Genomic DNA, 24845 nt, shown 5'->3' with positions numbered 1-24845 from the left:
AATGAATAATGCATTTCCCCCCCAGCACTGAACTATGCATTCTCCTTTTAGTGCTTGGAACGTTTCTGAAGAGGCATCCTGGCTGCTGCTCACCTCCTCCCTCTGGATGCCAGATCCCAGTTAAATAACACAAAGATAGGTCATGCCCGGGGTTTTCACTGAGGTGCAGATTTACTGTGGTTGATGCTCATCCAACAGCTCCCTGTGATGGATCTGGTATCACTCGTGCTCGGATGAGGATGGGAGGAATTTGCACAATCTCAGCATCTTTCTAGGAGATAAAACCAAGTGTGTTTTACCCAAGGCCTCGGTGTAGCTCAAGGAGATGCAGCATAATCCACCGCAACTCAAGTCCTGGGAACCGCTTCCGACTTCTGCTCTCTGCATCCCTTTGGCATCCCGTCATGCTCCTCATCTTTCCAGCCTCCCAGATAACTCCAGTAACTTTTCTAAGGTGCTTTAACTGCCCCCAACTCCCCAAACCACAGCTCTGAAGGCTCTTTACAGTCAGTTTTTCCATACCAACCTCTTTTAAGGTTTTCAAATCCTTCAGACAAGAGCACCTTAGGCCCAGGAGCAAAACCCTGAGCACCTGCTTCAGAAAGCTACAGAGCAAGGTAAAACCAAGCTCAGTTTTCCTATTGCTCTGAGTGCTGCGGAGTGAAATCAGTGCAGCCTCTGCACTGTAATTCCTTCCTCCCAGTGCATCAGCCTCAGGGTGAGGAGGAAGAGCCATCCCTGCCAGACACTCGTCTACGGACCCCAGAGCCAGTGGCATCCATCAGTACATTGCATACATAGTCCAGTCAGGAGCAGTGCGGCTGCTTTCTCAAACTGAAACAATAAGCACAATATTTGCTTTCTTCAGGCTAAGTGCTGCCAAAAAGCAGAGGGAGCCAGAGCCGCGGGTGGAGACTGCAGAGCTGAAGAGTTAATCACTCATTTACAAAGCACTGATACAAATTGCTGTTAATTAGCTCTGTAAATGCTTGTTGTGCCGGTTAAATGAGTACCTGCTGGAAGGGAGGAGATGCGCCAGTGTGCTTTAGGCGTTTATTTGTCTGCAGAGGGTTTGGGAGCCTTGAGCAGCCCTCTCCCACTGGGACACTGCTTTTCCATGCACCTTCAGTTTCTGTTGCCTCCTTCGTGACTGGCTGATGTAGGACAAGTGGCTGGAGATGGCTGTGCGGATATGTACAACACTGGACCCATACAATGCCCAGTGCTATGGGATCTGGGGCTAAGCAGCCCCCACAGTGCTCATTTGCACGCTGAGGATGCCAGCAAGAACCCAAGAGGACGTACCTTGAGGAGCACACTAAACCCTTTGCAGAAGACTCCGGCTCCAAAACCCAGCAGCAATGCGATGGTTGGCAACTGGGGAATCACCACCCGCACGGATCAGGTGGAGAAGTGGGAATGTTTCACCTGGGAACTGCAGACACTCAACAAGCAGCTTTCTAACATGGTCTCAGGGACTGACGGACTGCATGGCTCTGGCAGGGGCACGGAGCTATTCTTTCCAGGCTGATTACAACAACAGTTAAATGACTGATTTGTTGTCTGGCTGTGCCTTTCTCTAGGGCTTAAAGAGATTAAAGTTTTGCCCTCTTGCAGATGTTTCAGTTTACAGCCTTGGCTTTTAAGGTCCAAAACACCTCATTTGGAGTCCCAGGCACAGGAGAAGGAACTAGAGGGGGATGGAAGCACAGGGCTGTCACCCCATGGTGTCACTCTGGGCAGCATCATTCTACCTTCCTGACCTTAGGCGTGGAGGGAAGGCACAACAGGAGACACAGAACAACATCTTCAGTGTCCCTTTCCAACTAGAAAACTCTGCCAAAGTAATTTCCAGCCTAAAAAGAGCGAGTGAGAAGAGAGGAGGACACCAAAAAGGACGGCACACAGATGTCATAGAATCCCAGACTGGTTTGGGTTGGAAGGGACCTTAAAGCTCACCCAGTTACATCACAGTGGGTCCCAGCTGGGACAGAAGAGGTTGTTGATGGGGAAGGGGTTTGGTCTTGCCTGCGTCCTCCTTCATCCACTGCTGTGGGGCCTTTACAAGAGCTGGGGCACGGGGCAAGCACGTGTGTGTATGAGCAGGTCGGATCCGGAGGGCCCTAGAAGAAACCTTTGGCAGCTCATGAAAAAGGCACCAGGAAATGTAAGAAAAGCAATGCAAAAATTTATATTTTATTTGAAGTCAAAAATTTAAAATAGCTTTCAAATTCAGTAAATGCCTGAACACGAGGGGAAGCCTCATATACAGAGACAGATAAATTAAACTGGATATACTGCAGACAAGCCGGTGTATGTATAGATTACATATGTACACTTGGATGTAAACCAGATTTATACATTTTATTACATTTACAAAAAAAAGCTGATCTTCCACTACTGTTTACTACAATAATGAAAAAACATTTACATTGTGGTTTTATACCTGTACAAACTTTTGATTCATAAAAATATATCTCTGTACAAAAGAGGGAGTTTTTTTTTTCCTTTTTTAAATTCTTTTTTTTTTTTTTTTTTTTTTTTACCTTTTTTCTTTTTTTTTACCTTTTTTTAATTTTTTTTATTTTTTTAAGCTAATGCAAGTTCTGAGCACAGGGATGGAGAATGTCACCTATGGGGTCCCAGACCGCTTGCAAAAACGTGGGACAACACCCCTTCCACTTCCTTTGTTGCTTGGGCAACAGCAGAAAATGGGATTGAATGGGCTGAAAGCAGCAAGTTTGAATGGAGACTCCCTTCTCTCTGCCTAGGTGGTAAAAAAAACATCTCGGGTTTGTTTTACACACCTTGAACCGCGCCTCTCCTTGGCTATTCCACTGAATGAGTGGGATTCAGCAAGGTCTGGAGGGCAGAGGTGGGATCTGCTGTTGGGATGGGTTTGAGTGGAGGCAGATGGATGTGGATGGGTGTGGGTGCCTGGCCCCTCAGCTGTGTTAGGGGGACAAGGGCCAGGAGAATGGGCTGTGGGTCGGCCAAAGGCATGAAGCACAGAATAACTGAGGCTGGAAGGGACCTTGGGCTCAAATACGGGCTCTGAGAGCAGCCCTGAAGGCATGAACCAGCTGTAGAAGATGCAAGCAAAGGAACCAGGGGAATGTCCTGGTTCTGCCTTCACTGCAGCCACTCAACTGATGAACTGGAAGGTTCACCCTTGCTCTTCAGCTTGCTCTGGAGTCTGTGTCCTGCAAACCGGAGATGCCCAGCAAGGAGCTGGCACTGCTGCCACCCAGCCTGGCTACCCCAAGGAATTCAGTCCCACAACCGGCTGGGAGGTGGAACCCTCTGCACTGCTCTGTGCATTCTGTCTCACTGACTCTGTTCCCTGCAAGCAAGGCTCTTGCTCTTGCACCCACCTCTCAGGACTAAATCAGAGCACCCTGGCAGGCTCCGGGGAGCAGAGTTTAGGCAGGCTGGCTGCTCAGCCTTTAGGCTGTAGGATGCTGCTTGCTCCAAGAGTGCCAAATAACAGACTGAAGTAAAAAAAATACTATTTATACATATACACACACAGAGTAAAAGAATGAACAAGTGAGAAAAAAACCTGCCCTGTGGTTTTCATTAGACAAAACCTCAGCTGATGTTAGCTAGGGGAAAGCCAGGTTTGAATGCAAACATGGATGTAAACACCACCCCATTTGTTTTAATTCTGATTTCCCATCAAGTCTTCTGTAAGAAGCAGCTGCTCACTGCCACACAGTGCTCTGCATCAGCACCACATCCAGCTGTGCTCTGTGGCTCCAGCCTGGCCTAGGAAATTGTGACTCAAACTCAAATCAAACAGAGCAAAACCCAGAATCAACAAGAGCAGCTCCCCTCTTTAGGAAAGAGGAGGACGGCGCCATCTCTAAAGCATCACTCTCATCAGGGAGGAAAAATGTCAAGCTGCCTTATCTGCTCTCATGAAAGCCAAGGCAACCTTTCTACCCCCAGGAAATAAAGGAAACAGCTTTGGATAGAAATTAAAACTCTTATTGCATTGCCATTTGGAGGATCAATACAGAAAGGGCAAAGGCTTTTGAATGCTACTGGGGGGAAATCACTATTTGTTAGAGTTCTTTCTAAAAAGGTTTTTGTCCTTTTGTGTCTGTTAGCAATTTCCTCATTAGGCTGTTTGGGCACAGCTAAAATCAACAGCTGCTGGGACAAGGCCAGAGATGGGGGGCCATCTCCTCACCAGCCCTGAGAGCTGCCTGAAATGAGAATGGGGCAGAAGAAACCCAGCAAGGATGCCTAAGGGAAAATTAAATAGAGGGAAGAAGAGGAAAGCTTGCAAAGGGTCTCACTGGAACGGTCCCACTTGAGAACTTCCTCTGCAAAAACTCCGGGTTAGAAAAAACAACAAAGAAACAAACCACAGAGAACCCCCAAGTAAAGACAAAGCAAGTGCTCATCCTGACCCACACTGGAGCTCACCACAAACCCCAGTCAACACCTTGTGCACTGCAAACTGCTTTTACCTCTGTGCTGCCCAAGCAATTCCCAAAGCAGGGCGCAGTTGGTGGGACCCCACAAGCCCCACTGCCCCCTTCAGGAACACATCACCATGAACAGGCTGTAAGAGCCTTCCCATCACCTCACCTCCCAGGTCCTCCACTTCCCCAGGTCTTGACATTGGGCTGAGACCCATCAGCAGGTGAGAGACGGTGGCTGTGCCAGAGCAGACCTTTGGTTGGCTTCGTTATCCATGGCAGGATGAAGAGGGTGGGTGGGTGAGGACAACAGAGGACAACCCAGCAGTATCTCAGGAGCTAACACAACGTCCAACGAGGTGTAGCAGCTTCTCCACAGCCTCAGCAAGGTTGGGAGGAGGAAGATGGGGAGGGAATGGATGGAGACTAGTGTGGTGAAACACAATCATCCACTAGACACCGACCCTGAAGGAATCTGGGGCAATGGGAAAGGAAGGGTGAGAGAAGAGGAACAGCTTCTTACTACACACAGAAATGCCAGGAAAGCCTGCAATGGCTTCCTTATCTAAGAACATTCCAATCTAGAAGTGCTCTTACAGTCATAGAATCCCAGACTGGTTTGGATTAGAAGGGACCTTAAAGCTCATCCAGCTCCAACCCCTGCCACGGCCAGGGACCCCTTCCACTGGAGCAGCTTGCTCCAAGCCCCTGTGTCCAACCTGGCCTTGAACACTGCCAGGGATGGGGCAGCCACAGCTTCTCTGGGCACCCTGGGCCAGCGCCTCAGCACCCTCACAGGGAAGAGCTTCTGCCTAAGAGCTCATCTCAGTCTCCCCTCTGGCAGGTTCAAGCCATTTCTCTGTGCCTGTGCAGTAAAACTTTTAACCCCCCTGCTTTACCCTCCTCTGATCTCTGTGCAGAACATCCTGGCTGGAGTCACACAGTGAATCACTTCTGTTAGAGACGCCTTTCTCCCTTCACCTGGTGACTGTTCTCACCATGGGGCTTTTGGATTTGCTTTGCCACTGGTGCCCAGGAGGTCTTGCCCTGGGCAGAGACGATCTCCTGGCCAATCTGAACCACTCTGGGTGCTCCTTTGAGCCACTGCTTCACCAGAGAATTTCCAGAGGGACACACAGCAGGGAAGTGGTGGCAATGTCACACTCACCACGGAGGGGATGGTGCTATACAGCTGTGCACACGGTGCTGACTGTGAACTCTGTCTCATTGGCCATGATGTCTGTGGGCTGCAGGTTCCGGTCATACATCGGGTTCTCAAACGTCGCTCGGACGTTGGTGTTTTCATGGCCAGCGTAGCCATTGAATGGGACTTTTGGTCTTCTCCTGCAGGATGTCAGAGAGAAAATCCAGAGAGGTCACGGCTACTCCTGTGGTAGCCACCTGAACAGCCCGGACATGAAGTCAGTGGAAAGACAAAGCTGCTTCTGAAGAGGGTAAAGGCAAAAGGGATCTATAGAAACTGTTGCTCTAGGTCTGTAGCCCAGCAGCTACTTGGGCTTTGCTGTAGCCCATAGTGTGCTCCCTCCACAGAGCAGCCAGTCTGCACGATGCTTTGCAGTGCAGTGACGTTTCCACAGCAATACATTGATCAGGAGAAATCTCTAATTTACAACACATGCAAAGCCAGCTTGAATGCTGAAGTATGAAATTTACTTTGCCTTATCTCATTTAATGTTGCCACAAATCTTATTAATGGTCATAAAAGCCCTCAACGCTCTCTTCTCCCAACACCCTTGCCCCTCCACGCATGCTTGCTCCATTGTTTTTTCACTTTCTGAATTCAATGAGAAACCAGACCTAGGGAAGTGCTTTTAAGACAAGGTCACAAATATTTCTGCCAGCCCCTTGATTTTGTTTCACCTTCTGGCATCATTCCTGAAACCCACCTGTGTTTGTAGAGATAAAGCACAAACCCTGCAATAATCAGGGCTATAAAAGGCACAAGAATGGCAGCTGCCACAGAACTGCTGTTTGATGCAAAATGGTGTCCTATTGATTCTGGATCATTTTCCATCATGCTGATGTCTGAAACACAGCAGAAGTAAACACATTTCACAACAACACTGTGGGAAATGAGGTCTGCTTTGAGTTACAGGTTATATCATCAACAACAGAATAAGGTGCAAGGTAATCAAAAGCTCCTGAGCTGATTTGGAGATCCAGCCTAGCTCAGACACCATCATTTATTTAGAACTGCAATAAAGGAAAGATGTAAATCGTTTTATCTTACCAAAATGCTCAAACTTGGATGCTTAATGTTAGGCTTTAGGGGGGACTTTTAAAGGCTGCAATAACGAGCATCTAATTCTCTGTAAAGGTGATAAGACTCCAGGGTCAGATTCCAAAATTTGTAAGATACTGAGAAGCAAATTGCACGTTTGGAGAGGTATTTAGGAGCTTAGACCTTGGGCTGCCCAAGCCCAAGTGCCTCTGTGATTTCTGAAAGTGAGATGGAGACACTTCTGGTAGCAACAGGACCTGGGCTTTTGGGTCTGGCATTTGGCAACAGAGAGGAAAAAGGTCCAGGTGCTGTTTGTGGCTCCAGGCTCTTTGTTTTTCAACAGAAACCTCTTTATTTTCCCCCTGGGGTACACAGATCTGAGGGCACTTGACTGAGTGGCTGGTTTGGGTTCTGCCAGCTCTTCTTCAGAGAGGAGTGGAAAGGGTTAGGTTAAACCTGATGGCTCAAAACCAGCTATAAAGATCTGGCCTAGCAGGGTTGATAATTAAAGCCAGGGACAGAAGAAATGTTCCCTGTCTGGAAACCTCCACTACAACCAAAATCCTGCTTTCAGCAATCAAGGGAAGAAGTACCAAGTAGAGGAACTTTACCAAGTCTCTGAAGGCCAAACTGCCCAAAGCCTTTGCCACGCACAAAGCCCTGGTACACAAATGTGCCACTTGAAGACTCTGATGAGACCTGCAAGGACAGGAGAGCAGAGATAAACAGATGTGTTCAACACCTCCCTGGGTTTTTAGCACCCATCTTAACACAGTCTCTTTCAAGTTCATGCATGGCATTACCGTGATTCAATTCCCCAGAAAATCGTGGTATTTCTCAAGAAGTCTGACTGCCCAACAACTTGCTAAGACTCTCCCATCTCAAAGGAAGGAAACTGGGGTGAGAAGTTGACTCCATAATGGAACATCAGCTCTTCTAGCTTGATGTTTAACAGACATAAAATGCTAAAATGGGATTAATCATGTTGGTTTCTCCTGCAGCGTTATGCAGAAGATTTGCAGGTTTAAAACCACAGGGCAATAAAAAGCCATACAGCTGCAAGGGAGCACGAAGAGCCAACTGCCATGTAGTGTTATGTTGTGTGCTGGAAGAGTGCCCCATGTCCCCTTCAAGCAAGCAGGTCACTGAGGACAGCAGCCTCATCTTGCCACCAGCTAAGGGAGTTATTTCCCAAGTTCAGCGAGAGAAAAGCTGGGGTTGTGACAGCAAGGGGAGGAGTGGTGTGGGGAGATTTGATGTATGAGGAGCCCATGCACTTACATGTCCATCTAGAGCCCATTTATCGTTTTTGAACTTGTTGACAAAGATCTCCACTGGCCCCGTTATCTGGTAAACCTGCAGAAGCAGGTGCACGTCTTCTTTCTTGTAAATGCCTGAAAACCAAGTGATTCTCATGTCTAGATCACAGTGATGCTATATGAGTTTCAAGTACTTGACTTTCTACCTGAGAGAGTAATCACCTCATTACCTCAGAGTGGACAGCTCCTCCTCCTCCCATCCATATTGGTGGGACATGCTGGGAATATATCATGAACACACAACCCATGTCCACCCCCAGGATACTAAAGGTGTTTTACACATGGGAAGAGGCTCAACTATTAATGCTTAGGTTATGTCACTGGATCAGTAAAAACTGGTGCTCCATGGAGGCCAAGACAAGGAGCACTCACATCATTTAACCTTGCTTATTTTCAACTCCAAGTCCACCACTCCAGCACACAGGGAATGGATGACGGACTGGGCTGAGCTGCCTTTCAGGTAGAGTCAAAGTAAACTGAGGTACACAAGTTTGTTTGTCTCGGTCCAATCAAAAGACTGGAGACTTCAAACTGGGGTGGTTCTGCAAAGCTCTACCAGAGCATCACCATCAGTCACACAGCAGAGCCCGTGCCCCTCGCTCTGTGACTGCACTTGTACCAAGTGTAGATCCCTACAGATGTCTACATCAACTCCCTTACCAGACACCAGGAGCTCCACACCGCTGTGGTCTATCAAAGTGGCATTGACTTTACTGGTGGCAAGGTCGAAGCTAGTGACAGACAGCATCGCAGGCTGCTTCTTCCCCAGGTATTCATAGGAGCCTTTCCAAAGGGAATTCTTTGCAAACACATCAGCAGGCACTAGAAACCACAATTGGGGATGCATCAAAACAAGAGCAACACCATTTATTTCCATTTCTCAGAAATCAAAATACAGCAAATTTTCTTCTTTCTCTGAATTCACAAATACATATTCAAATATCTCAAATCCCACCCACTCTCTGTGTTATTATCCCTGAGTACAAAGCCAAGGAGAGGAGAGCAAACAAGCTGATGACTTTAATTCTGTTGTTTTGACAAAAAATGACACTGAAGTTTTAAAAACAAACCAAGTCTCAAAAGAATTTCTTAGGAAAAGCTAACAAAGCCCCTTTTTAAAAAGAAAAGGTGCAATGTAAACATCCTGGAGGGCTCGGATCTCCAGAGTGCCCGGGGGAGGGCAGTCGATGTTGGTGCCTGACTCCTCCTGTCCATTCTCCATGAGCACGACTGGGATGGGGCATGTGGGCTGCTTGCACCAGCCCAGCAGTTTCAATACCTGCAAGGAACAGTCATGTTTCTGGCTGTCCTGGGGAAGGGACAGGAAGGGATGGACCTGGTGAGGGTGAGATTGAGTGCCAACGTGTCCCATGGAGGAGCAAGCCCTGCTACGGTACCTGACACCTTGGTGAGTGGCGGGTCCCGCGCGGTGCCAACCGGCCTTCCGCTGGGGCGGATATCAGCTGAAAGAGGGGGACAAACCACAGCTGTGAGTATCATAGCATCATGGAACAGTTTGGGTTGAAGGGACCTTAGAGCTCCTCCAGCTCCAACCCCTGCCACGGGCAGGGACACCTTCCACTGGAGCAGCTTGCTCCAAGCCCCTGTGTCCAATGTGGTCTTGAGCACTGCCAGGGATGGGGCAGCCACAGCGGACTCCTGGCCTGCTGGTGCAGGTCTAAGAGGTCAGCTGCCTTCTCTCGGGCTGCAATGCTCCCCTCTGCAAAGGAGCAGGCACATGTGAGAGCAGAGCTCTCAGCGCTCTTACCAAGGCAGATGGGTGGTTTTCCTGTCCAGCTGCCATCTGCTTTGCAAGTTCGATGCTCGGATCCTCCAGTGAGGTAGAACCCGCTCTGACAGGAATAGATCAAGGTGTAGCCCAGAGATGGCAAGTCCAGAGCACCAACGTTGGCATGGGAGGGGGTCTCTGGCTGCTTGCAGTGGTGAGCTGAAAAGCACAAGGGAAATAGAGATGAGATTGACCATCCAGTTGTACACCAAGGCAGAAGAGTGACACCGTGATGTCAGCAGGGACAGAAATCTCTTAGAAAAGCTTTTGTCAGCAAAAGCTGTCTCTGCTCACGGAGGGACATGATGCCACACCTGGACTTTTCCCAGCCAAATGCATTAATGAGACTGCTTCCTGTGCTTTGCTGCTGGTTTGCTCTTTCTGGCTAAAGCTCTCAGGGGATCCTTCCTTCAGTTCCAGCTTCCACAAACAGAAAATGAGGCTTTTTGACTTTTAATGGAAAAAAGTCAAAACCAAAGGATGTTAAGGACACCTCCTCCTTCCTTTGAACTGTGTCCCAGGTCTACTTGAAGACTGAAAACTGCCTTTAGGGGATGTCAAGACCCAGTAAGTTAAGCCAGTGATTGCAGCAAGCGCACTACAGATCTGATTTTGCATTAAGTCCTCTTCATGGGACCACTCTTCTAGTAATAATTTGCACCCACCTGTCCATAGGATCACACAGTGGGTCCTCAGAAGTGTGCCACAGTCATCAGTTCCTGTAACTGCTCAGTAACTTTCAGGATGTGGCCACAAAAATCAAAGCTGAGCTTGTCCAGCTCCCTGTCACCAGACTGAGCATGTGCCCACACTGCTCTATCAGGTCCTGCTGAAGACGTGCCTTTCCCTGAGGACTTACAACACAAAACAGATCATGGAGATGGGAACCTCCCTCACTGTAAAACTGCCCTGTCTGTAGCTCTCAAGCTGCTCATGAATGAGAACAAATCCTCAGCAGCCTTCACGAGGCATTATCTTTGCCCTTGCTTTACAGAGGATGAAATATAAAGCCAGACTAACCCAAACCTGTGTGGTCTGGGACCTCTGGCAGCGAGCCCACAGCCCAGCTCAGAGATGGAGCTCAGCACGCATTAGCAGTAACTTCATCCAACAACGTGCTGTGGGTGGAGAGGGCTTTACACACATCTCAAAGGCAACACCTCAGCAGACCTTGCTGGCACGGGTAAGCCAAAACCATCTTCTCTTTCAACAGCCCCAGCACCCCCTCTCCCCTGATGCTATGTGTCAGAGTTTTTGCAGCCGGTGCCTCAGTTGGGCTGCTCAAAGAACAAGCACCTATGGGGTTTGTTAGTGGAAAAATATCACACCAATAAACCACCTCGCAAGGGAGAGGCGAAAGCTTTTTAATACTTAGGATAGAGAGGCCGTGATGGATATTACCACTTAAACACATTAAATTAAACTCCTTCTGGTGTAGCTGGGAAAAGATGATGGACAGCTTAAAAGAAAGAGCAACACGTTATTAAAGATGAGGAGAAACACTGCTCTGCTCAAGAGCCCTTCTGGCTAAATGTTAACCTGGGTCCCTGGAGCGTGAGCTCACATCTCAGCCATCAAACGTTGTTTCCAGAAGCATAAAACAAAGTTTCGCCTGAAACTACGTCTCTGAGGAAGGAACAAGTCACAAAAACTCATCTGCGATAAGAAGTGGCTGCTGGTGTGGTCACATCGGGATGGAACAGGCTGCGTGATCCCCCTTTTCTTCAAGAACGTGTTTTCCCAGAGCTCCCCCCAAATTCCCAGCAATTTGCACAGTGAAGCACAGCAGCCAAGCAAGGCAACAGTGCGGGGAATGGCACTGTTTCCTTTGGCCAAGCCTCTCCCAAGACTTACGGACGCAGTCGGGCTGCACGCCGCTCCACGTCAGGTTGGGGAGGCAGGTCCTGGTGGTGGAGCCCTGCAGCAGGTATCCCTTCTGGCACTTGAAAAAGATGATGCTTCCCACCTGTTACAATGGGAGACAAACCTATGACCGTGCCAGCACAACGTGGTTCACCCATGACTGCCATACAGAAGTACTTCTATCACTTTTCCATCTCCTGTATGCTGGAGAGGGCAGTCACCTGCTCTCTGCTCTCACTGCCCTGCCAGTCTGATGTTGAAAGCTCCCAGAGTCCCTGGAAAGCAGCAGCTTTAACAGTGCAGGGAGTTCCCTTCCTTCAGTGACAGAGGCAAAGCTGTTTTGCTATTTAAATATACCAAAGCCAGCATCAAACACAGGTGCTATTAGAAAGGGGTGTGATTTCTGCCTCTCTGGCATGCACCTCTCAGAGTGGCAACCCTTGTATAAGTTACAGTTACGGTGTCTCAGTACTAATTAAGCACTAGAACTAATTCATTAAACCCCAGGATTAAGATAACTAATTAGCAGCAAAACTGAAAGATTCTCCCTGGAGGACTAGCCACGTGAATCAACTATCCTGTCCCAGTCACAGCAGGGAAGGGACATCCACAGGGATGGTGGTAGAGGATGGAGATGGAACACCCTGGGGAATTGCTTTGTTTTTTTCCCTCCTTTCTACTTGATTTCATACCATACAGGAGCTGAGATTAAGAAAACCACCTACAGAATTTGGTCTGAAAATTAATGGAAATTATGGCTCCAGTGTGAATACTGATTACACCAATAGCTATTAATTAGCACTGTAATTAACATCATAAATAACATTGCTAGTTAATCCCATACAAATGCACTCAGGGGTCTAACAGAGCAAGCTGGGATGTCCTGTTCAAGGGAGGACACGTTAATCCATGTCTGGACTCAGACATGGGGTAACCACAGCAAGGACTGGGGCATAGCTGAGGGATCCTACTGCTGGGGCAGTACCTGGTAGCCCTGGGAATTGTTCTGCATCCCAAAGAGAGGAACGCCAGGGTCTGCGCACATCGTGAGGCTGGGGTCTGCAAAGGGAAGAACAGAGCCAGTGTTCTAGAGCGGTTGTGGAAGCCACATCCAAGCTTCCCTTGCTCTCCACACAAAGATCATGCTGTGCCTTTGCAACAAGACAGAAATATTTTGCTACTGAAGGAATACACAGCAACAATGAAAAATGCACAGATCTTTTTGTTTCTTAATCCCTGCCTGCTGCAAGATGAACTAACCAGAGGCACTCTGTCACCCGGGAGAAAACAGAAGAAGTCTTGTGTCAGGAACAACTCTTCCTTTCCCCTATTCTATACATGATGAGTGAAGCACCCGGCTCACAAGGGCTGTGCCTTCTGCTTCCCCTGCACCCAGGGCTGCGGTGACCTGTCGTCTCCATGCCTTGGTCATTGCCTTCATCCTTCTGGGCTCAGCTCGGCCACTGCACCTTAGAACCTCGCTATCCCCTAGTGATAGAAGGGGCCTGGAAATTTCAATGCACCTCAGACACATAATCTCTCTTTATGCCTCATTTGGTCTCAAATCTATCAGAAGATGAACACACACAATTCAGAAGGAATACCTGCTGCTACTCCTCTAGCACCTATCACTTTCTTTTCTTCCCAGCATGTTGACAATAGCAGGGCATCAATGGAATTAAGGAAGAAATGCATTGTCATTATTATAGCATCCCAAACTTCTGTTTCAAAGGCGGTTCAGCAGCATCAGGTTCTCTGCTCCCTGGGATCACAGGATTGAGCTAATCTGCAGTGCTGGCCACAGGGATGCTCTGATACTCCGCCAGGGGTAGCTGCCTTGGCAAGGAGCTGGAATTAGAGAAATCAGATGAGAGTCTGCTCTGGATTCCCAGCTTTCCTTCTTCAACTTGCTCAACACTGCTATGAGAAGGATCATGAGCCCTACAACAAATCCCTCTCTAAATTACTCAAAATACTCCTATTAATAGGACTGTGCAAGACAAGAAATACAGTAAGGAAAGTCTCCACAATCCAACAAAGCAGGACAGAAGCAGCCGGTCACTATATCCTGCAGCTATAGCAAACTGGAGCACAATATCTGCACCTAAAGGGCATGGTGGCTTATTTTTATGCCTTTATTCTTTATGACCTGACTAATCAATCTCTTCGCACTGAAACATTATGCACTTGTTGGTGTTGTTCCCAGGTCCTTGGAGCTGCAGTGAGTAACTAACAAGGGATACAAAATGTGGCCAGTGCAGGGCTGTGGAGCACAAGCTAATTCATCTTCCGTCACTCGGTTCTGCTGAGCTTTTGTCATTTATCACTGATGCAGTTTTCATGGAAGCCCCCAGATAAATCAGTGCCTACAATAAATAAAGAACCCCCTCGCTGGAGGACGTAGCAGGTGATGGATGGCAGAGGGTGGAGGGCAGAGCCTTGTCTCCTGGCTGCGCTGGGGGGTCTGTAGCTCTGGCAGTCTAATGGATCTCAAAATGGGGTGAGATCTGAATAAATACAACACTTTGTGTTCAGCTGCTTGTGTCAGCACTGACACTGCAGGTTAAGGTTTTGTAGACACCCAAGTCTTCTCCCTTCTCATTGTTTTAGGGAGACAAACTGTAAGTGTGTTTCAGCAGCAGCATGAACAGCGGTATTTGCTGGGTTCAATCCCAGACAGCTGGTTTGTGTTGGAAGGGACCTTAAGGCTCATCCAGCTCCAACCCCTGCCACAGGCAGGGACACCTTCCACTGGAGCAGCTTGCTCCAAGCCCCTGTGTCCAACCTGGCCTTGAACACTGCCAGGGATGGGGCAGCCACAGCTTCTCTGGGCACCCTGTGCCAGCGCCTCAGCACCCTCACAGGGAAGAGCTTCTGCCTAAGAGCTCCTCTCAATCTCCCCTCTGGCAGGTTAAAGCCATTCCCCTTGTCCTGTCCCTACAGGCCCTTGCAAAAAGTCCCTCTTCAGCTTTGTTGTCAGACCCTTTAGGCATTGGAATGATTTGCAAGTAAGCGATGAATCATTTGAAGCCAGTATTTACAACACTAGGCAGGTGCTCCCAACTCTTTGTGCATGAGAAAGCACCCAGTGAAATCAGTAGGGAACACGGAAGTTCCGGCCATGAGTATATTCACATTCCTCTAATTGGTGATGCACTGAGATGGAGCTGGAGTGGTTGAAACCGCAGAGAAGAGCCGGAGTTGTGTTTCTGTGCCCAGTGCCCACATGAGGGGATGATGGTGGTGTTCAGGCACACAGTTAAGGTAACAGCACGCAGCCCATGCAGTTTATCTCCACAGGAGCCATGGAGTTCAAGAGTGCAGCCAGAGGTTTAAACAAGTGAAAAATGCTGTGACTAGTTATGATTATAAACCTCCCAGAAAATGGCATCTGAAGAATGGCCAAATCGCATTTTCAGTCCCACTGCTGCTGTCAATGGGTTGGAGGTTCCCAAGGAAGCCTGGAAGCAGCACAGAGGCCCAGCACTGTGCAAAGACAACAGCCCTCACACCTTGTAGCCCAGGCTCCAAATGTTAATCTGGAAGTTCTGCAGAGGAACTTCTTTGCCCACCGGCTGGCCAAGCAAAGTGCTGAGCAGGAACAGGAAGGACATCTTCCTTGAATGTCCTGGGGTACTGATCACCAATGAGGGGCAGAAATGATGGCGACAGGCACTGAACTGAAGCAGCAAGCCTCAAACATCACCCCTGTTCTTTCTGAATTCAGGGGAAGTGCTAATTTCTGCAAGCACAGGAATGAAACCTGGCTTTGCTGCAGACGGAGAAGCAAGGTGACCCCTCAAAGCTCTTTTCATGACTGAGAGGTCTCCCCTTACCTATGCAGCTGGGCTGGGTCCCGCTCCATGTCCCGTCGGACTGGCAGAACCTCCGGGCTGATCCCACCAGCACAAGCGGGGCTATGCAGGAGAAGGACACGGAGGAGCGGTACGTGAAGCCTCTGTCCTCCCTCCGGCCCTGAGCGGGTATCCCAGGATCACCGCAGAACACGGCTGCAACAGGCAGAGACAAGAGGATTGCGATGAACCTCCTCAAGACCAAGCAATGTTAATAAGCTAAGGATGGGTCTATTAACAGCCCAGACCTTACCACTCCCTGTCATCAAGCTCTGTGGTTGACTAGGGGATTAGCAGCGGCAGAAGGCTTTGCTGGCTACTTTCCTTGTAATTCTCCCTTTTTGTCAACTGCTGTTTATTAACTTCCACCTTCTTCCCCATCTTTTTTCTTTCTTTTTTCCCTAACAGCATGCTTAGCTTTAAAATGTATCTCTAATTGCACAATGTCAAATTACTGGAGGGTTCCATGTCACACAGAAAGCCCACTAATTATACAAGATCCAGGGAAAGGTGCAAGGAACACAGTGAGGGCTTTGTATGATTTAATTTGAAAATGGCTATTGTGCAGCTGCCAGCCATTCAGCCTAGAGAAGAAACTCAAATCTGCCTTTATCATCACAAGACATTTAACTGATTTTTTTTGCATTAGCTGTTGTACCAAGCACACAGGTTCCACCCCACCCGAGCTCTGCCTTCACAAAACATTCCCAACTTCTGCTGCAACAACACAGTGCCTTTTGCCAAAGTTCTTTTTCCTATGGCCTTTGGCACTTTCAAGAGCCATGACTGCAGAAGACTCAGTCACCAGGGAGACACACGGACAACCAACCAGTTGTAAAGATGCCTGGTGGACAGGAACATACAAGATGGAGACCAGAGATGTCAAAGAGAGAGCAACCAAACAGTCCTGCACCCAATTCATGCATGAAAATGCTGGTGGCTGCCTACTCACGGAAGCACTGAGGGATCTCCCCGCTCCACGTCCCATTTCCCTCGCAGGTCAGCACGGCAGGCAGGGAGAGCTGATACCCCTCCAGGCAGGCATAGCTCACACTGGAGCCCCAGATGAAGTCCGAGCCCACCACTTTCCCATTGGGAATGGCTTGTGGGGATTTGCAGGTGATAGCTGAATGAAAAACAAAAGCACGCCAGTTCTCGTGACTTCTCAGCATCGTTATTTCCATTAACAAGGAAATCCACCTAGGATCGAAGTTACATCTTGCTCTCAGGACAACAGCATCACCTGGGATTGGGCTAGCAGGGGCTGAACAAACTTTTCCAGCTGTGTGTGCAGCTGTAAACCCCATGATTTTACTTTGAAGTCTGGACTCAACGACATCCCAAATCTCCAAGTCAGATTTCTGAGTCAGTCCTCATTTCAAGGCATGAATCTACTCAGTATGAAAACTCATCTAAGATTCCCGGAAAGATTCATACATTTTGGACAACCCGGCTGAGCTTCAGATTAGCAGTTGAATCAACAATCACTCTGTATTTCACCGGCTCTAGGGTGTTCTAAGATTACATTTTTGCAGCACTCTGCATTCCAGCTCAGGGGAGCACTGGGAAAGATGCTAAGCTCATGCAAATTGGCCTGGCCTCCAAATGAGACCCTGGCCACCATTCTGTATTATTCCTGCAACATTAGCTCAGTGGAGAGGATGAAAGAGGAATGTAAGAATTGCTCTTTATGTCCTCTGGAGTATTTGGAAGTTTCTATGTGGTCTGTATTTATATCAGAATCATGACAAGTGGATTTTCCAGACTGCCAAAGAAGTACACAGTTGCTGCTACAATTCTTATCTACACTTTGTGGGTAAAACACTTACAGAAGAGATCCAGCCTGTCCTGCCACTGCTCTATTATTTCCATTTCCTATCGCTGAACTACAGAGGCAATCTCAGAACTGAGAAATAATGAAAGGAGTTGGAAGAAATAATTTTCAGACTTTTGGAGGATGCCACAAAGTGGCTGCTTGCAAAACACAGTCTTTCACCCGAGTTTGATCTGGGCTTTAGCACAGAGTAAGTCACTTTGCTCTCTGTGCTTCACTTTCCCTTCTCTATCACAGGGATAACAGCAATTCCTCCCTCCCAGGCACACTGTGATTATTGATAGACCTAAAGATAGCAAGGTGTTCATGCTATGTTGATGAAATTGTGCAAGTGCCATAAACACAAGGGACAGATTGAATGACAAGACCAAGCAACAACCAGGTGGGCTCCAGGCACCACACTGCAGAAGCTGCTGCCTATCACCTTGTTCCAGGTTACAAGAAGTTTGTGGCCTGTAAAACTTGTATCACCTGATATTCAAAGCAACCAATCTTACCCTTGCAGGCAGGTTTGGTGCCATTCCAGGTTCGGTCCTTCGTGCAGGTTAGAGAGGACGCCCTGTCTGACTCCATCATATACCCAGGCGTGCACTGGAACACCACGGTTTTATTGTAGGTGAAATCACTGCCCAGCCTAATGCCATTGGCTGGCACACCAGGGTCACCACAGTTGATCACTGCCAAAGAAAAAGAAGCATTTCTGGCTGATCATCCCTTGTCTCACACTTCTGAGATCTGCAATAAGTACAAATCTGATGGTTCTGAGTGTTTCAATGCAGGATGTAACCCACTCATCATGGAGAATGAAGCATTTGTGGCACAGAAGATGTGGAGAGCAGCACTAGCTATGGAGCAGGCTGGGCTACAGCACAGGGAGAAAACTGTTTCTACTCAGTGGAGCAAACAGTGGTCTTAATGGCACACCAAGCCCTTGCAAGATGAAGTACTGACACACATGAAACATTAAAGAAAACCCAGGCCAGATCTGGGCTAGGCGGAAGACAGTTTGCCCATGGCACCCCTCTCTCTGCCCTAGTTACTGTCTCTTGTGTAAGACCACATTTTCCATCACCCACGTTCCTGCTGCAGGCACCTGTGGGTGGGAGCCATGAGGAAACATAACACGTTCACTGGGGGCTCTGAGCAGAGGCTCTGCCCACACGTGTCCTAGCAGGCAGGAGCGCTCACGTTCAGCAGCAGCCCCACAGAGCCCCTCCAGGCGGGCTGACATTTACTCATGAAGTTATTACAGAGCTCCCTTCATCCAACTGGAAAGTAACAAACCCGAAGCAAGAGCTTTCCATTAGGCACTTGCAGAGGCTGCAGGCTGAGGCAGTTTTAGCTGCTGTTAGTTTAACAGAGCTCCTTATCACACACACACGTGTGTGCGCATCTACAGCGAGCATCCAACATGCCCTGACAAGCCGTCCCTGGAGCCTGGCAGCATCATTCATCTCATCTTCCAGGAATCCATCCCAGTGCTCACCTGTACACTCCGGACTGGTCCCAGTCCATGTCCCGTTCACCGTGCAGTGCCTGCTCAGCACTCCTGTGGAGTAGTAGCCTTCCCGGCACTGATATATAATGGAGCTGGAGAAGACCAGGCCGTCATTAAATATAACCCTGGCGTTGCTGGGGGTTCCTGGGTTCCCACAGGATATCACTAGAAAGCAAAATGGCAAAGTCGTAAAACACCCCCAAAGCAAAGGACAAGGCTTTCACCCTGCAGTGGACTGCTCTCAATCAAAGTGAGATTAGCTGCGAAGCCCCTGGATCAGCTCAGACAGAACAGGCTACTCCATGGAAAACAAGCTATATCAGTCCAATAGGATCCCAAACAGGATCCAGGCCAGCCTGGAGCAGGGCTCTGCTTTGGCAGGCAGCAAGTCCCAAAGCTCCGTGCACCATCCTGGCCAGGGGACTGATATCAGAGCTCCATCCCTGCAGCCGGTCAGTCCCAAAGCACCAGCCCTGCTCCTCTCCCGCATGGATTCTGCAGCTCACCACCAAGCAGCCTGGGAGTGACCTCTTCCTGCTCCTCCAGGCTGCAGGAAGACCTCATGCCCATTTTTTCCAGGGCCTTATCCCAGCTCTCAATCTCACATCTGGTCCTACAGCTTCCTAAAGCAGGGGGGGGGCAAGCCTTCTATCTTCCAGGAGTTTGGAAGCCTGGACTCCAGTGAGCCACTTTGCTCTGGCCCCTTCACAAAGCCAACAGCTTTATAAAATTCAAAGGAATGGAAGCAGGAAGGGAGCCTGATGCTCTCCCACTGTGGCACTGCTCACTGCCCAGCTATAGCCAATTATGCTTTCAGAGGAGGGAGAATGTTGTGGGAATACAATTACAGGTTTGTCAGTGCCCAAGTTTTATGCCTAAAGTACCTCAGCACCACAGCAATAAAAAGGTACGGGAGTGAATGCCGGTGCACAGAGCCCTGTCATGACAAAATAACCACCTGCAATAATTGCACCCAGCCCTCATTTACTCTGAAATTACAGGACACAGAAGAAAACCACATGAATCAAGGCAAGGCTTAAACCACAAATCCCAGCTCTTTGACAAGGAAATTCCCGTCCCACCCCTCCCCAGCAAAATGCCACAAGCCCTGCGGAGCATCGATCTGTGCAGAGACAGAGTGATGCACCCCTGCCCTTCCTGCCACACACCCTGCACTATTCCCAGCTATGCTCCATGGGGAAATGCAGCTTCATGCCACAGCAGGAAAGCGATGAGCAGAGGCCACCAACGCAAGGAGAGTCTTCTTCTGCCTTGTTGCTTAGTTTGCTGACAGCCTGTTAACAGAGGAGCTTGTTGCAGGCGTATCTGTCTGATAGGAGGAAGCTAATAACCATTCTGGACAGTGTGCACAGCAGCTCTGCGTGGCTCTACCATCATCCGAGGTGCGCTCTTGTTACAGATCTCTCCTGCAGCCAACGTCTCTGTGATACACGGTGTCATTTCCAAGAGATGCTGGGATAAAAGTCAAGAGTCTATCAACTCACCAAAAGCTCTAAACCACTGTTTCGCTGCCTGCCCATACGTTCCCTCTGCCCAACCTCCTCTGCTTGTGCACAGGGCCAAACACACGCAATGACCCCAAAATACGATTTTTGTGACTAGAGAGACTCATGGGACTGGTTTAATTGCAGTGTGCATCAGCTGTGACCTGTACAGGCTAGGTATAAAAGCAGCCATAAATGTAAGGATGAAAGGTCTGAACTTTTAAAATTGTAATTTAAATACAAATAGGATTTAATCACGCGAGTGAGCAGTAAGGGGGTGAATAATTCCCTTTGGCTTCAGTGGGGGATGTAAAATGAATCAAGCCCCAAGAAAACTGGATTTAGCTCTGGTTTTTGAACAGGGCATAAATCCTAAAGAGCCTGAAGTCCCACAGCCATACCCACTCCCATCTCCTTACAAATCTCAAACCCAATCATATTTAAACTGAAGTCAAAATTGAAGAAAATGATGTGAAAATCAGCGGCATCAGATGGGATTTCTGTGAGTTGCTGCTGCTTTACCAGGGCTGTGCTGCAGGAGTGGTGATGCTCAGCTGAACTGACTGATGTGACAGGGGAGGTTCGACTCTCCACTGCAGCAGGGAGTGCACAGAGTGCTGAGACCCATCCCATCCCATCTCCTCACCCAGGGCTTGGATTCTGCCATGCTGCAGAAGACCCAACAGACAAACCAGTGGGGACAAGACCCTTCATTCCCCAGCCAGCACAGACATCCTCATCTGTGCCAAAGACCCAAGACAGTCTGTAGTGCACCAGCACAGACCTCTGCCAGGCTATGGTGCACCACCAGGCACTCCTACAATGCCAAACCCCGCTGACCTATTTCAGGCATCCCTGGAACTTAAGAGATTGCTATAGAACTCCCCATTGAGGACAGCCAGAGCTGCTCCCTGTGATCCCGATGTTGCTGGGGGGAAGCTGGGAAGCTACAAAGTGGTCTCTGCTATATAAAACATCACAAGGCTCAGAGGTGCTCCAGAGCTCCGCAATAATTCATTTCATTCCAGTCCACACAGCCTTTTTTCTGAAAAAGCTCATTAAGATTCGCCCCTTGTCATCCTTTGCTTTTTTCCTACATGTTTTATAGTGAGAGAAGCTGCTGAGAGCACGGAGTTTCTCTGGGCCCTGTTCAGCTCAGAGCCAGTGATGCTCAGGGTATGGTCAGATGAGGCCACTGAGCTCCCCCCATTATCCACAGCAGCATCATCCAGAGCAGGGCAACGGGCAAGTGCTGTTACCCACCCTACACTTTCAGTTCCCCCAGCCCTGCCCAGCAAATTCTTCCTTGAGCACCGTGTGAGGGGCTTGCTTCAGGGCCCTTCTTTCACCCACCGCCAAGAGAAAGCACATTTCTGCAAGGAGCAGCAAGCTCTGCTCCTCAGGAACTGCAGCAGGGAAAAGCTGAAGGCTCATGACTGCTATCAGAGCACGTCTGACTGCACTCAAGGTGGTGTGTGATACAGTGTCCTCTGCATGCTCCCCTCCTCTGACCTAATCTTTATTACCAGTGGTACTTCTTTGGGGCCCTGCTGCCATCTGAAACCCTCTCCTAATGATGTCTGACACATCAGGCATCACCTCCTGCTGGAGTAAGACACAGCTGAGAGCCTTTGGAGTTTCAAAGCCTTTGCTTCAGGGCTGGTAATTTCCATGCTGTTTAATTTAACCAGTAACTCGTAACCCACCTAACTATGCAGACAGAGAAAGGAAAAAGCAGCTTAGACCCAAATCCCATCCTTGCCACCTCTCGTGTCCTCAGCAGTCAAATGGGAACGAGACAAAACTCAGATTCTTTTCTCAGTGTTATCACTTAAAACAAGCACAGTTCTGTCTGCTGAAGCTGCCAAAGAGCAGTCAGAGCCCCATCTCATCCCTCCTCATTTTGGATGCCATTTTAGTTCACTTGGAGAAACAATAAACACAATAAAAGCAAACACTCTGCTCAAGTTCTAAGAGGAGGGGGGAGCACTGCAGAGTACAGCTGATGAGCCCCACTCCTGCACTGCTCCTCAGTGAACACAGACGGGCATCAGGAAGAAGGAGAAAGAAGGAAAAAAAGCATCTAAAATTTCATTTACACTTTAAAAGCTTGCTGGAAATTAAAACAAATGAAGCCTGAAACCTGTGATTTTGGAAAGCCAGGGAAGCTGCTCTTACTGGGCACAACAAAACCACAGCTATAAACCAGACTGGAGCAGGAGTCCCAGAAGGAGTCCCTGCAATTAACTTACTTCCAAACCATTTGTACGTTTTGGAGAAATCAGTCATGACTTCTTCCTGCTTGCCTATCCCTTTGGTTTTCTTCACCAGTGTTCTGGCGGGTAAAAGGCACTAGGATTAAGAGCCCATGAGTGTCAAGGTGACCCTCCAACAAGTCTGGTGCTCCCACCTGCACGATCAGAGCTGGACTGGTCCTGGTGCAGGAAGAGATGGTCAAACATCAGCCCCCTGACTCAGAAGTCAAGCAGAGGCTTTGTGGTTGAAGTTATGAGAGCAGCGCACTCGCTCACTCTGCAATGGGGAGAGCAGCCCCTATCTCCTGCCCTTCTGTTTAGGCTGTGGGATTTGCACATCCTCTGTCTGCCCGTGCTCCTCAGCAGTGGGTCCGTGTTGGGACTGAGCGGACTGAGCCCCTCTGTGCTCATCCAGCAGCTAATCTGCAGAGCAATCTGCACTGAATCCCCTGGGCAGGTGAGTGCCAGAGACCTGTGAAGCCCCATCAGGCTTGATTTGCCTCAAACAAGAGCAGCAAACAAGTGGCTGAGTCACAGACCTAATGCACCACGGAGGTGCTGAATGGCTCCAGGGCTGTGCCGGAGCTTTTCCATGCCATTCCTTCCAAGCACCTGCCTGGGCACTCCAGCTTCATCTTCAACTGCTCTGAATTCAATCCCCAAATTAATCTTTCCTCTCCCTCTCCTACAAATACCTGCTGCAGAGTGTTGGATATAACCAAGTGCAGCAGAACACCACCTTGTAGTTCTTGAGACTTGCTGTGAATACAAATGAGAAGCCCAGCACATAGTTTATCACTGTGAATTACTTCTCTATATTGGCCAGTCAGCACTTAACGTTAAACGACTACATTATAGGTATGATGTTATTATTATGCATAAAGAATGAAAAAAATTCTTCCAGGGATCTGTATTTTGGTGCCTCTGGAAACCTGATGGGTTATTTCCCCTGAGATTAATGAACAGAGCCTTTCCACTGACAGAACAAGAGAACAGAGAAAACCCAAGACCTGTGTGTATTAATAACATGATTTAGTGCCCTTTCAATCAAGAGCTCCATCAATTTGGAATGTATTTCCAATTTGTTTATAAACTCTGAGCGTTTCGCTTTTGAAGCAGCTGGGGAGAAGCACTTGCCCGGGTCTCCTTGCCCTGGGTATCCTACTTCACTGCAGCTTTTGTTCTTCCCCCAGTTCATTTGTAAATGCTTTTCTGTAACAGCAGAGCTCAGAGAATCCAACTGGGGGATTATTAGATTGGATTGCAGGGTCTCATTTGATTCCTTCAAATGGAAATATAAGGGGTTTGGGGCTTTCAAATACTAAATACTAAAATATGCTTACTGGATTATAATTTGCATTTTGCATTTCTGCTTAGTGTAAATGACTCCTGCATGTGCCAGTTCCAGCTCTATCAGAGATCTGAAGATCACTGGCATTTCTCATTCTGCTGAATTTCCTCAACAAAGTGACACTGAGTTAGTCTGTGATACCCACAGGTTTTAGGCCAAACTGGGGCATTTCTGATCATCAACCTGGATACATGATGTAGACCAGGGAGTGGAGCATCTCCCTTATGAGGAAAGGCTGAGGGAGCTGGGTCTCTATAGTTTGGAGAAGACTGAGGGGTGACCTTATTAGTGTATATAAATATATAAAGGGGGAGTGTCATGAGGATGGAGCCAGGCTCTTCTCAGTGGCAAACAATGATAGGACAAGGGGTAATGGGTATAAACTGGAACACAAGAGGTTCCACTTAAACTTGAGAAGAAACTTCTTCTCAGTGAGGGTGACAGAACACTGGAACAGGCTGCCCAGGGAGGTTGTGGAGTCTCCTTCTCTGGAGACATTCAAAACCCACCTGGACACATTCCTGTGTAACCTTATCTAGGTGTTCCTGCTCCTGCAGGGGGATTGGACTAGATGATCTTTTTAGGTCCCTTCCAATCTCTAACATACTGTGATACTGTGACCAAGAGATGCAATTCCTGCAGCGAGCCCCTGGACTTGGGGATGACTGGATGTGAGGACCAGATCCCAACAGCTCTTCCTACTGTCCACCTTAGCACAGATGTTGGCATGAACCTGAATGACCTGAAACCCTTGCAAAAAGGTGACACATCCTCTAGACTGAAAAACCCCCTTGTGAGATGTGACCTGGACGTGTTTGGAAAGGGGAACTTTGAGGCTCCTTGGCATACATGCAGTATTTGGAGGACACAATGAGCAACAGTATTATTCTCATCGCACCAGACTG

General features: G+C 48.5%; 1 protein-coding gene across 1 annotated transcript in view; it reads right to left on the bottom strand.

Moving 5' to 3' along the window:
- Positions 1–5614: 5614 nt before the first annotated feature.
- CSMD2 (CUB and Sushi multiple domains 2) overlaps positions 5615–24845 on the bottom strand; it is a gene marked incomplete at both ends in the record, with an annotated part of 259384 nt that continues 240153 nt past the window's right edge. Inside the window, 13 exons of the mRNA XM_080632482.1 lie at positions 5615–5774; positions 6338–6476; positions 7284–7371; positions 7954–8066; positions 8652–8813; positions 9389–9454; positions 9760–9939; positions 11635–11746; positions 12629–12702; positions 15480–15653; positions 16450–16623; positions 17829–18008; positions 18818–18994. Coding sequence (XP_080488608.1) covers positions 5615–5774; positions 6338–6476; positions 7284–7371; positions 7954–8066; positions 8652–8813; positions 9389–9454; positions 9760–9939; positions 11635–11746; positions 12629–12702; positions 15480–15653; positions 16450–16623; positions 17829–18008; positions 18818–18994 — 1799 coding nt within the window. The remainder of the gene's footprint in view (positions 5775–6337; positions 6477–7283; positions 7372–7953; positions 8067–8651; positions 8814–9388; positions 9455–9759; positions 9940–11634; positions 11747–12628; positions 12703–15479; positions 15654–16449; positions 16624–17828; positions 18009–18817; positions 18995–24845) is intronic.

Source organism: Psittacula echo (assembly GCF_963264785.1).
Source record: "Psittacula echo genome assembly, chromosome: 21".
NCBI lineage: Eukaryota > Metazoa > Chordata > Aves > Psittaciformes > Psittacidae > Psittacula > Psittacula echo.
The sequence above is the reverse complement of the archived record's forward strand: the minus strand, read 5'-3'. Positions and strand labels throughout refer to the sequence as shown.